Source organism: Oncorhynchus masou, chromosome 6 (assembly GCF_036934945.1).
Source record: "Oncorhynchus masou masou isolate Uvic2021 chromosome 6, UVic_Omas_1.1, whole genome shotgun sequence".
NCBI lineage: Eukaryota > Metazoa > Chordata > Actinopteri > Salmoniformes > Salmonidae > Oncorhynchus > Oncorhynchus masou.
The window spans coordinates 34,456,775-34,470,433 of record NC_088217.1 but is presented as its reverse complement, the minus strand read 5'-3'; the positions used below and the strand labels follow the sequence as shown (position 1 = coordinate 34,470,433).

General features: G+C 44.9%; 1 protein-coding gene across 2 annotated transcripts in view; it reads left to right on the top strand.

Moving 5' to 3' along the window:
* The window catches only part of LOC135541974 (cadherin EGF LAG seven-pass G-type receptor 2-like), a 96,098-nt gene that overhangs the window by 75,007 nt on the left and 7,432 nt on the right, over window positions 1-13,659 (top strand). For both annotated transcript variants that reach the window (XM_064968511.1, XM_064968510.1), the window contains exons 9-22: window positions 2,597-2,763; window positions 6,596-6,775; window positions 6,957-7,070; window positions 7,204-7,378; window positions 7,532-7,673; window positions 7,765-7,885; window positions 8,053-8,236; window positions 8,820-8,921; window positions 9,059-9,153; window positions 10,149-10,358; window positions 10,581-10,764; window positions 10,996-11,320; window positions 13,020-13,187; window positions 13,340-13,463. In XM_064968511.1, coding sequence (XP_064824583.1) covers window positions 2,597-2,763; window positions 6,596-6,775; window positions 6,957-7,070; window positions 7,204-7,378; window positions 7,532-7,673; window positions 7,765-7,885; window positions 8,053-8,236; window positions 8,820-8,921; window positions 9,059-9,153; window positions 10,149-10,358; window positions 10,581-10,764; window positions 10,996-11,320; window positions 13,020-13,187; window positions 13,340-13,463 — 2,291 coding nt within the window. The remainder of the gene's footprint in view (window positions 1-2,596; window positions 2,764-6,595; window positions 6,776-6,956; window positions 7,071-7,203; window positions 7,379-7,531; window positions 7,674-7,764; window positions 7,886-8,052; window positions 8,237-8,819; window positions 8,922-9,058; window positions 9,154-10,148; window positions 10,359-10,580; window positions 10,765-10,995; window positions 11,321-13,019; window positions 13,188-13,339; window positions 13,464-13,659) is intronic.

Here is a 13,659-nt window from a genome sequence, read left to right as displayed (position 1 = left end):
GAGAAGTGGTTTACCCATACATCTCCATTTTGGATAGATAATTCTTCTTGTTGTTGTTTGTTTAGTGTTTTCCAATTTTCCCAGAAGTGGTTAGAGTCTATGGATTCTTCAATTACATTGAGCTGATTTCTGACATGCTGTTCCTTCTTTTTCCGTAGTGTATTTGTGTATTGTTTTAGTGATTCACCATAGTGAAGGCGTAGATTCAGGTTTTCCGTGTCTCTATGTTTTTGGTTAGGCAGGTTTCTCAATTTCTTTCTTAGATTTTTGCATTCTTCATCAAACCATTTGTCATTGTTGTTAATTTTCTTCGGTTTTCTATTTGAGATTTTTAGGTTTGATAGGGAAGCTGAGAGGTCAAATATACTGTTAAGATTTTCTACTGCCAAGTTTACACCTTCACTATTACAGTGGAACGTTTTACCCAAGAAATTGTCTAAAAGGGATTGAATTTGTTGTTGCCTAATTGTTTTTTGGTAGGTTTCCAAACTGCATTCCTTCCATCTATAGCATTTCTTAATGTTACTCAGTTCCTTTGGTTTTGATGCCTTATGATTGAGTATTGCTCTGTTTAAGTAGACTGTGATTTCGCTGTGGTCTGATAGGGGTGTCAGTGGGCTGACTGTGAATGCTCTGAGAGACTCTGGGTTGAGGTCAGTGATAAAGTAGTCTACAGTACTACTGCCAAGAGATGAGCTATAGGTGTACCTACCATAGGAGTCCCCTTGAAGCCTACCATTGACTATGTACATACCCAGCATGCGACAGAGCTGCAGGAGTTGTGACCCGTTTTTGTTGGTTATGTTGTCATAGTTGTGCCTAGGGGGGGCATATGTGGGAGGGAATGCTGTCACCTCCAGGCAGGTGTTTGTCCCCCTGTGTGCTGAGGGTGTCAGGTTCTTGTCCGGTTCTGGCATTTAGGTCGCCACAGACTAGTACATGTCCCTGGGCCTGGAAATGATTGATTTACCCCTCCGGGATGGAGAAGCTGTCTTCATTAAAATATGGGGATTCTAGTGGGGGGATATAGGTAGCACACAGGGGGACATTTTTCTCTGTTAGGATAATTTCCTTTTGAATTTCTAGCCAAATGTAGAATGTTCCTGTTTTGATGAATTTAATGGAGTGAGTTAGGTCTGCTCTATACCAAATTAGCATACCCCCTGAGTCCCTTCCCTGTTTCACACCTGGTAGTTTGGTGGATGGGACTACCAGCTCTCTGTAACCTAGAGGGCAACCAGTGGGTCTGTCTCCTCTATACCAGGTTTCTTGCAGGATGACAATGTCTGTATTACCGATTTCTTTGGTGAAGTCCGGGTTTCTGCTCTTTAGGCCAAAGGCAGATGACCTCAGGCCTTGGATATTCCAGGATGATATAGTGAAGGCTTTTTGTTCCAGAGTGTCCAATGTTGTTGGTCGTGGTTTGGCCTCAGGCCAGTAAGTGTGAGCAGAGCCTGCTGAGCATCTGATACATGCCATTGGCTTGGGCGAATGTGAGAGTTGGGACTGTTTGCCCGCTCACTACCTGGGTGTATGTGTGGCTTCCATGTTGAGGCCCTCTTTGCGGGGGTGGGGTGCATGGGGTGGGCAGGAGTGGCATAGGTCTGATCTGAGGGGGCCTAAATGGGGTGTGGGCATGGTTGACGTGGGGGGGGTGTTGATTGGTTGGGGTGTGGATGTGCTGTGGTCTGGATGTAATTCCTCTTGGCGAGGGTCCTCTATGTGTAGGTCCGGGGGGGGGGTCCTGCAGGTCTGTCTGTCTGTCTGTCTGTCTGTCTGTCTGTCTCTCTGTCTGTCTCTCTGTCTGTCTCTGTCTGTCTCTCTGTCTCTCTCTCTCTCTCTCTCTCTCTCTCTCTCTCTCTCTCTCTCTCTCTCTCATATATATGACAGGCCTAGCACTGCTGCTTGATTTGACATGAATTATTGATGGAGGTTGCCTGTCTGTGTGAGTGGGGCGTTTTGCATCTGTGTGAAGAGTGCCACGGTCTAATGAAAGAGAGAAAAAACATGTCTAACATCCAGCTAAAGGTGTCACTAGTACCTCTCTTTCTCTGACATGAAGAAGGGACAGAATGCCTGTCTGTCAGAATGCACAGACTGCAGGTCAGATACACATACATGTGAACACACACACCTCTGAGTGCAATCTGACTGACACTCATCACAAGTACTAGTTAATAGTGGTAGGAGGCATGTTGAAGTCTACCGGTATGTGGTATTTTGTTCCTGTTACCAGCTGTGTTTGTACAGTATTTGTTTATTGAATGGTTATTGAGTTTCAAATGGCCACAGATACTGTTATACCGATATAGCAACTCCCAAGGTAATTCCTTTCTTTTTAATGAGATGTTTAGATGTTTTTTGTATTCTTCATAGACTGTGTAGTAATTGGAGCTGGGTTGTTTTTGATTTGATCACAGAACATATTACTGTGAGAATGGTACTGACTCACTGTCACCAACTGTTTGTTAGAAAGCAACCATTTCCTCATTCTCTCACACTCTACCCATCTGTCTCGCTCCTGCTTCTCGCTCACTCTCTTTCCCCCCTCCTTCTCTTCATCCCTCATCACCCTCCCTCTGGTTGTGTGTTGCAGTGATGGCCAACCCTCAGCGTTTCCTGGGTAACAGCCTGTTGCAGTGGACTAACCTGGCGGTGGTGGTGACTGTTCCCTGGCATGTGGAGCTCATGTTCCGCACGCGTCAGCCTAGTGCCACCCTGCTGCATGTCACCGCCGGACAGCACCACAACCTCACCCTACAGGTACAGAGAACACAATTAACTCACTGCACATTGTCTTGGCCCTCACCCTACAGGTACAGAGAACACAATTAACTCACTGCACATTGTCTTGGCCCTCACCCTACAGGTACAGAGAACACAATTAACCTCTTGAAACTCCCCATCCCGGATCCGGGATTGTGACTAAGCCTTAGGCTCATTAGCATAACGCAACGTTAACGATTTCTGAAAATCGCAAATAAAATTAAAATAATGCGTTTGCTCTCAAGCTTAGCCTTTTCTTAACAACACTGTCATCTCAGATTTTCAAAATATGCTTTTGAACCATAGAAATGGACTAATTTGTGTAAGAGTATGCTAAGCTAGCATAGCATTTTGTGTAGCATGTAGCACGCAACATTTTCACAAAAGCCAGATAACCAAATAAATAAAATCATTTACCTTTGAAGAGCTTCTGATGTTTTCAATGAGGAGACTCCCAGCCACATACCAGATGCGCAGTGTTTCCTGAAAGCGTCTGTGTGTAGGAGAAATCGTTCCGTTTTCTACATTGCGCCTGGCTACCGAAACGAACCGAAAATGCAGTCACCTACAACGTGAAACTTTTTCCGGATTAACTACATAATATCGACCGAAACATGGCAAACGTTGTTTGGAATCAATCCTCAAGGTGTTTTTTCACATATCTCTTCATTGACATGCAGTTCGTGGAAGCTTGCTTCTCTCTCTGTGCCCCATGGAAAAATACTGGCAGGTGACTTTTGCGCACCAATTTCGGCGCAGGACACCGGGCGGACACGTGGTAAATGTGGTCTCTTATGGTCAATCTTCCAATGATCTGCCTACAAATACGTCACAATGCTGCAGACACCTTGGGGAAACGACAGAAAGGGCAGACTCATTCCTCTTGCGTTCACAGCCATATAAGGAGATCATGAAAGACAGAGCCTCAAAAATCCTTGTCATTTCCTGGATGCCAAGTCATCTTGGTTTTGCCTGAAGCTCACGTTAAAGGGCACGCACAGAGAAGATATTTGTATTTCTGGACACGTCAGAGTGTTTTCTTTCGAACAGTAGCAATTATATGCATAGTCGAGCATCTTTTTGTGACAAAATATCTTGTTTAAAACGGGAACGTTTTTCTTCCAAAAATGAAATAGCGCCACCATAGGTGTAAGAGGTTAACTCACTGCACATTGTCTTGGCCCTCACCCTACAGGTACAGAGAACACAATTAACTCACTGCACATTGTCTTGGCCCTCACAACCTCACCCTACAGGTACAGAGAACACAATTATCTCACTGCACATTGTCTTGGCCCTCACAACCTCAACCCTACAGGTACAGAGAACACAATTAGCTCACTGCACATTGTCCCGGCCCTCACAACCTCACCCTAAAGTGTCTCACCCACACGCCCTCCTCCCAACCACCCACACACCCTCCTCCCTCCTTTTTTAATTAATTTCCTGGTTGAATCATTCATTGAATTGTTACTGCGTGCAAAATGTTTTAGACCAAACACCAGGCACAGTAATACCAGAATAACAGCTGCAGAGCAACAGAGTGACGGGGTGGAGAAAGAGAGTGAGAAAAGAAGGGGTGAGGAGGGAGAAGGAGAAACACAGTAGGACAATTCTCTCTCACACACACACACACACACACACACACACACACACACACACACACACACACACACACCTGGTCACTCACCCATGCACTGACACATCACACTCCTTCCCTTCCTTGAGCCCTAATCCCTACTCTTTGTTTGATGTTTGTTCTTCCTTCTGTTTAGCCTGGCATGGTTTTGATTATTTCTACAACTGGAAAGTGAATTTGGATCCTTGAAAAGTGCTATATAAATATTATTATTATTACTGACACTATCTCACGCCAGCGGAGGCCAGGTCTGCCAGATCACAAAACAGCCCTCCTCAATCTGGCTCATACACCTCCAACAACATTCCCCAAGAATAGGGAACAGCAGTACACCTTCCAGGTGTAAGAGAGAAAGTGTTTACCTACAGGCCACATCATATTATATTACACACAGTACACTGCATATCATACATATCCCTTCTGAAGCAAAGAGAACATAGCCAATAGTTTTGCTCATTCTGTTTTGCTAGGGATTATTGCTGTTTCTTTTCACTCCTTTTTGATCCAATTATGCATGTTAGTATGGTGTTGGAGTAGATCAGTGCATTGTAGCATGCAACCGCAGCATGACTCCAACAGCTCACATGCTGTTCATTAACTTCAGCTCATTCTTCAACACCATAGTCTCCTCCAAGCTCGTCACCAAGCTTGGAACATAGGACTAAACACCTCCCTCCTGACGGGCTGACCCCAGGTAGTAAGGGTAGGCAACATCACCTCCGCCACGCTGACCCACAGGGGTGTGTGCTTAGACCCCTCCTGTACTCCCTGATCACCCACGACGGCGTGGCTGCAGTGGAGCGGGTTGAACTTCAAGATCAATGTCCAAATCACTAAGGACTTAAAATAGTCCTCACGCGCTGAGTCGTGAAGAAGATGCGACAGCGCCTCTTCCCCCTCAGGAGGTTGAAAAAGTTTGGCATTGAGACAATCCTCAAAAAGTTCTACAGCTGCACCATTAAGAGCATCTTGACTGGCTGCATCACTGCCTGGTATGGCCACAGAACCGGCCTCGATCGAGAACCTCTATATCAGGCAGTGTGAACGGAAGGCCCGGGAAAATCGTTACAAACCCCAGCCACCCAAGTCATAGACTGTTCTCTGCTTCCACACGGCAAGCGGTACTGGTGCATCAAGTCTGACACCAAAAGGCTCCTACAGCTTCTATCCCCAAGCCATAGACTGCTAAATAGTTAACAAAATGGCTACATGCACTATCTGAGTTGACCCTTGTGTGTATATATATATTTTTTTTTTTTGCACACTCACAGAACTCCACACAATCACGCACACTGACACTCCAACACACACACATTTCTAGTGACTCTTCTCACACACACACACACACACACACACACACACACACACACACACACACACACACACACACACACACACACACACACACACACACACACACACACACACTCACATACAATCTTCATTTACGCTGGTGCTACTCTGTTTATCCTGATGCCTAGTCACTTTACCCCTGTACATATCTACCTCTCTCACTTCAGGATCCCTGTACATTGTAAATATGGTATTGGAACTGACCCTGTAAGCTTCTTACTTTCCTTGTGTTCTTGTTTCTTCTTTCTTGTGTTTTTGTTCTACCTTGTCTTATTTTTAGTGCTTGATTGATTACTGTGTTGTTGGTTTAGAGTTTGCAAGGAAGGCATTTCACTGTACTTGTGCATGTGACATTAAAACTTAACTTGAGTGACTGTAGGTTAGTTGGTGTAAAGCTCCACCTGTTGGCTGTCCAGGCAGCAGCATGACTTTAAATATTTGATGGTGTTGAGACAGCCTGCCAACTGACAAACGCTTTATCTTGAGATCTGAGAGCTGCCATTTCAGGCCTTTCAGATGGCAGCTGTTGTGTTTGTCTAGTCAGGTACCTCTTTTGAAAAATAACCGTCCAGCAGCTATTTTAAAGTTGGTGTATTTTAAAACAGGGCACATATTTTACTACAGTATTAGCATAGATTGTCTGATGAGGAGGAGGAGAAAACCTTACTGACTGAGCATGTGATGTATGTATACTAAAGAAGTTCTCTCTCTCTCTCCTGCATTCCCTCACCTCTCTCTTCCCATCCCCTTCTCCCTCCCATCCTTTCCCTCACCTCTCTTCCCATCCCCTTCCACCTCTCTCTCTCTTTCTCTCTCTCTCTATCTATCTATCTATAGCTGCGGGAGGGCAGTGTGGTGATGGGCCTGCAGAGAGGGGAGGACTCCACCCTGTCCCGGGTAGAGGAGGTGGCAGTGAACGACGGAGACTGGCACCATCTACAGCTGGAGCTGAAGGGTGTCCCGGGGGGCGCGCCCAGACACAAGGCTGTGCTCTCCTTCGACTATGGACTCTACACGGTGAGACACTGTTAGAAGACAAACTGTGGCTTCTGTATTTTAATTACATTTAATTGAAATGCTGTATGTATGTATTCAGGGCAGTTAGCTTGTGTTATGTACTTAGGCCAGTATGTAGACTGCCAGTCAGCTGAGTGTATATGAATGTATCTAATGTGTGTGATCTGATCTACATATCCAGGCCAGTATGGAAGTGGATAATAAGCTGAAGGGGGCGAAGGTCAAGACTCTGAGTGTCGGGGGCATCACTGGGGCTGATGGGAAAATACATCACGGCTTCCGTGGTTGTGTCCAGGTCAGTTCTCTTCTCATCACTCATTCTCTCTCTCTCTTACACACACACACACACACACACACACACACACACACACACACACACACACAGAGTATTGTCTGAGTGTGTTCTGCCTGATGTGTGTGTTCCTCAGGGTCTGCTTGTGGGGGAGACCTCCTCCAGCTCCGTGTCTCTCAGCATGTCTCAGGCCAGGAGGGTGAACATGGAGCAGGGCTGCAGCGTACCAGACCCCTGTGTCTCTAACACCTGCCCCTCCAACAGCTACTGCAGTGATGACTGGGACAGCCACTCCTGTACCTGCCTCACCGGTCAGTCTGCCAACCATCATCATCCTCTTCATCGTCATCATTGTCTTCATTCTCATAATTCAATTTTACAACCATATAATACAACCATATTGCCTTATGTTGATCCCTCCCAAGCATAACTTATGAATTTGTATTGTGTTGTTTACCTGTCAGGTTACTATGGCGATAACTGCATAGACATATGTGCACTAAACCCCTGTGAGCACCAATCAGCTTGCACCAGGAAGGCTAGCTCCTCCCGGGGCTACACCTGTGACTGTCGCAGCAACCACTTTGGGCAGTACTGCGAGAGAAAGTGAGTAGGATCCTTTTGGCATACGACTATAAAGAAAAATATCAGGATGTATTTGTGGTCCGTGTTTCTGACTGTATGTGTCCCTCCTTAGGACTGACCTGCCGTGTCCCAGGGGTTGGTGGGGACATAAGACCTGTGGTCCCTGTGACTGTCAGACAGACAGGGGCTTCGATGCCGACTGCAACAAGACCAGCGGGGAGTGCCGCTGCAAGGTCAGCTAACTACTGAGTCTCAATGTCAGGATGTTGGACAGGGGCGATGATTGAAACTGCACTGTGAGCTGGTATTTCATTGACTGGGAAAATGTACTTCCATCCCTACCTCCCTTTTCTGTTCCCTCCCCGTCCAACTCTCTCTCTATCCCACTCCCTCTTCTCAGGATAACCACTACCGTCCAGAGGCCAGCGAGGCGTGTCTGCTGTGTGAGTGTTACCCAGTGGGCTCCTTCTCGCGAGCGTGTGAGAGTGAGAGTGGCCAGTGCCAGTGTAAACCAGGGGTCATTGGGCGCCAGTGTGACCGCTGTGACAACCCATTTGCTGAGGTGTCGCCCAATGGCTGTGAAGGTCAGCATTACCATACATCACATGCTTCAGAAAACTGCATCATGGTTGAAATGTATCTGTAGCCCAGAATGATTCATTTAGTTCACTAATTTAGTAAATTAATGGTTATAGAAGGCCTTTTAAAAAAAAAAATTGTGCCAAGAGAACATTAAAGGTGCAATGTGCATAAATCGCTCCGCCATTTCCTGGTTGCTGAAATTCTAATAGTTTGCCTAATTTCAGTTATGTGGCAAAACAAGTATAGAAAATCATTGTACCGTCTAAACTGCTGTGAAATATCTTTTCAATAACCAAAAATATATTATTTTCAGCTGTTTTAATATGGTGTACAAAACTGAAAGTAAAAGACACGAAAACTAAACTTCAGAACGGGAAGCATAGAAATAGTGCACAAACAAACTGGCTTTCAATGAGAATGACAGATCTATAACTCACATTTCTATGTGAATTTGGTCGGGTAGCCTAAAAAGTTACATATTGCAGCTTTAATAATTATCTGTCATGCATACAGTTACACCTGGACAATTAATTGAATCGGCTTTCCTTCTCTCCCTCTTTCTCTCCCTCTCTCTTTCTATCTCAGTGATCTATGACAGTTGTCCCCAGGCGATAGAGGCTGGGATCTGGTGGCCTCGGACAAAGTTTGGTCTCCCTACAGCCGTCTCCTGTCCCAAGGGATCTATTGGTATGATGAATCTGTGGCTTAGCTAATACAGTATACTATATAGCATATATAATAATTACCATTTCTTTAATGGAATGGTTGAAACTCTCTTTAGGTCTGCCTCATGCACATTCCCTCCTTCTCTCTTTCTCTCTCAGGCACAGCTATCCGCCACTGTGATGAACACAAGGGATGGCTGCCCCCCAACCTCTTCAACTGTACCTCTGTCAGCTTCACCAAACTCAAAGCCCTGGTGTGTACAGCTCCTCTACAGCTAGCTCACATTTATATGGATCAGTTCACTTCAGTGACATATGCTATTAAGTTGAGTGATGAACTGATTTTATTGCTATAATATAGTAGAGTTGGTGCCTTTTTATTTTACTTGTAAAATTCCAGAAAATGATGTCATGGCTTTAGAAGCTTCTGACTAATTGACATAATTTGAGTCAATTGGAGGTGTACCTGTGGATGTATTTCAAGGCCTACCTTCAAACTCAGTGCCTCTTTGCTTGACATCATGTGAAAATCTAAAGAAATCAGCCAAGACCTCCACAAATTGTAGACCTCCACAAGTCTGGTTCATCTTTGGGAGCAATTTCCAAACGCCTGAAGGTATCACGTTCATCTGTACAAACCATAGTACGCAAGTATAAACACAATCCCAGAACAACAGCAAAGGACCTTGTGAAAATGCTGGAGGAAACAGGTACAAAAGTATCTATATCCACAGTAAAAAAAGTCCTATATCGACATAACCTGAAAGGCCACTCAGCAAGGAAGAAGCCACAGTTCCAAAACCGCCATAAAAAAGCCAGACTACGGTTTGCAACTGATAATGGGGAAAAAGATCGTACTTTTTGGAAAAATTTCCTCTGGTTTGATGAAACAAAAATAGAACTATTTGGCCATATTGACCATTGTTATGTTTGGAGGAAAAAGGGGGAGGCTTGCAAGCCGAAGAACTCCTACAAACCTGACTCCGTTACACCACCTCTGTCAGGAGAAATGGGCCAAAATTCACCCAACATATTATGGGAAAGGATTAAATGTCAGGAATTGTGAAAAACTGAGTTTAAATGTATTTGGCTAAGGTGTATGTAAACTTCCGACTTCAACCGTGTGTGTGTATATATATATATATATATGTGTGTGTGTATATATATATATATATATATATATATATACACACACATCATCAAAAGTGTAAAATGGTGCTTTAAGAATGTTCTCCCTTCCCCGGTCCAGTCGGAGAAGTTGGCCCGTAACATGTCTCTCCTGGACTCTGAGCGTGTCCAGCAGACTGCAGCCATGTTGGCCAACGCCACGCTACACACGGTGGAGTACTACGGTAGTGATGTAAAGGTGGCCTACCGCCTCACCCAGAGCCTACTGCAGTACGAGAGCCACCAGCAGGGCTTCAGCCTGACCGCTACACAGGACGTCCTATTCACTGAGGTAACACAATAATACACAACACAGCACAATGCTGCACAGTGTAACACACCACCATGCAGCACAGGATAGGGCAACACATGGCAGCACACAACAGTTGAATGCACAGCGTAATACCACATGACACAGTACAACATAAATCTCAGATCAACTCTGTAGACATTTGCCCAACACCACCCTATGCCAGTCTGTCTCTCTGACCCCCTGCCTTACTCCCTCTATCAGAACCTGGTGCGGGTGGGCAGTGCCATCCTGTCCCCGGGCACACGGCCACACTGGGAGCTGATCCAGCAGACGGAGGGGGGCACTGCAGCCCTGCTGCGCCAGTTTGAGCAGTACGCCAACACCCTGGCACAGAACATGAGGAAGACCTACCTCAGCCCCTTCACCATCGTCACTCCACACATAGGTGAGGGTAGTCTTCTGTGGTATGCCATTGTAGAAATATGGGAGTGATGACGATCGCTTAATGCAAAATAAGTTAGAGATATACACAGCATATTGTAGTATGTTTATCAGCTGGAATATGTGTTCATTATTCTTCCATGAGCGTTGAAGGATAAACTGAACGTCTAAACAGTTATCTCTTTGTTGTGGTTTGTCTAACCTACCTTTCCTGTGTTGTGTGTTCTCTCCACAGTCATCTCAATAGATCGCCTCCAGAAGATGAACTTTCCCGGAGCCAAGCTCCCTCGCTACCAGTCTCTGAGAGGACTGAGGCCCCAGGACCAGGAGACGGCCGTCACCCTCCCCGACTCCGTCTTTGAGCCACCCTTGGAGACCAAGGGCCACCGCCACCTGGACACCTTCCCAGAACCCTTCCCGAGGAACCACACGTCCAACAGGAAGAGGCGCCATAGAGGTCCTGACGACCCCGAGCAGGAAGCCATCGCTAGTGTGATCATCTTCCACAGCCTGGCCTCACTTCTGCCTGAGAGCTACGACCCTGATAAGAGGAGTCTGAGGTGAGACCAAGAGAGACTGAGATCTGATTCCATATTAACATACATACAGTTGAAGACGGAAGTTTATATACGCTCAGGTTGGAGTCATTAAAACTTGTTTTTCAGCTACTCCACAAATTTCTTGTTAACAAACTATAGTTTTTGCAAGTCGGTTAGGACATTTACATTGTGCATGACACAAGTCATTTTTCCAACAATTGTTTACAGACAGATTATTTAACTTATATTTCACTGTATCACAATTCCAGTGGGTCAGAAGTTTACATACACTCAGTTGACCGTGACTTTAAACAGCTTGGAAAATTACAGAAAATGATATCATGGCTTTAGAAGCTTCTGATAGGATAATTGCCATAATTAGAGTCAATTGGAGTCAAACTCAGTGCCTCAGCCAAGACCTCCACAAGTCTGGTTCATCCTTGGGAGCAATTTCCAAATGCCTGAAGGTACCACGCTCACCTGTACAAACAGTAGTACGCATATAACCTCTTATGGCTGCGATCCCTGTACAGGAATCAACATCAGGGGAATGTCAGAGTGACAACGAAAAATACAACGTCGTAACATTAAACATTCTTGAAAATGCAAGTGTCTTACATCCTTCAAAAGATTAGAATCTTAGTTTGATTACCATGTTTTCAGATTTAAAATGGCTATTACAGAGAACAAATACCATGCTTTTGTTTGAGAAGAGCGATCAACAACAAAAAAACATTTTCCGCCATAACAATTTTTACACATTCACATCTGAAGGTAAAATTATGACTTACATTCTGATATCTTGGGGGTCCCATTGATCAAATGAAGTGCGGTTTTCTTTGATAAAATCCATTTTTATAGCCTAAATCCAAACATTTGGTAAACCGTTTGTGCCGTGAATTCCATCTCTATCAACTTTTTACGGAGCATTCGACGTAATTACACATAGTAAACAGTCGTTTATCTAGTCATGGTTGGTTTCACTGCATTCCTCTGGATGTTTGCAACACAGTATTGACCAAAGTGAACTGATTTGAAGACATTGAGCAATGACTTCATTGCGCACCAATAATTTTAGCAAAGCTTCGTTGATTGACCGTATTTCTGCCCAATGACCACTGATCTTCTTGAAATCTAGCTGGGTAGATGGCCAACGAGCTGAGGTAAACGCCAGTATGTGATGGTTATGGGTTGGACCACCATCCCTTGTTTGTAAACGCACGCGTAATGAACTCCATTCTCGTCTTGACCATCAGAGTAGTTGCATTCTCGCTTGTTACGCACAGCAATGTTTTGGAAAGTAGTATTTTGGAAAGTGTTTTTTCAACGATTTCATTGAAGACATCATGGCGAATAAATCAGGAAAAGCGAAGTCCAAGTCTAAGTATACAGATTTGCACCAGTTTATAGAAGAGATTGATCGGGAAAGTGAGACAGATGTTTTGTTTGAGGAATCTTTGAGTGTTATGATTCAAACAGGAGCTGAGGAGCTGTTTCTGCAAGGACAGGACGTACTTTACGAGGATTAAATGTCAGGAATTGTGAAAAACTGAGTTTAAATTTGGCTAAGGTGTATGTAAACTTCCGGCTTCAACTGTGTGTGCGTGTGTGTGTGTGTGTGTGGGGGGGGTTAAGGGAGGAAGAGAAGATGGTAAAGTATAGGTTGCTGTCTTCTATGCTAAAGTATTATTTAATGATGGTTTTGTGTGACGTCCACTAGGGTGCCCAAGCGTCCTGTCATCAACACCCCTGTGGTCAGCATCACGGTCCATGACAACGAGGAGCTGCTGCAGCACACCCTGGACAAACCAATCACTGTGCAGTTCCGCATGGTCACCGCTGAGGACCGCTCCAAACCCATCTGTGTCTTCTGGAACCACTCCATACTGTGAGTTGCACACACACACACACACACACACACATTAGCTATTTGAACTTTGAGCTGTAGAAACAAAGGTTTTTAGAAAGGCTCTATAAAGGATTAGGTTGAAACCAATTAATCCACCATTGCATTGTTTGACTGTTTATTGTGTTTGTCAGAGCGGGGAACGGAGGCTGGTCAGCTAAAGGCTGTGAGATGGTGTTCAGGAACAACACTCACATCAGCTGCCAGTGTTACCACATGACCAGCTTCGCTGTCCTCATGGACGTCTCCAGGAGAGAGGTGGGAGGGGCTACACGATGTATCACAAAAACACCACACAACATTCCCCTCATACTTTCAGACCTAACATTGCATACAACACTACAAAACTACTATAGACTTCACATTGTAAACTTCACATAGATACCTCAATGCACCACAGGCCACACCCAAAAGTGGTCTTGTTCACTATAATGACCAGAAAAAGCTCTATTTA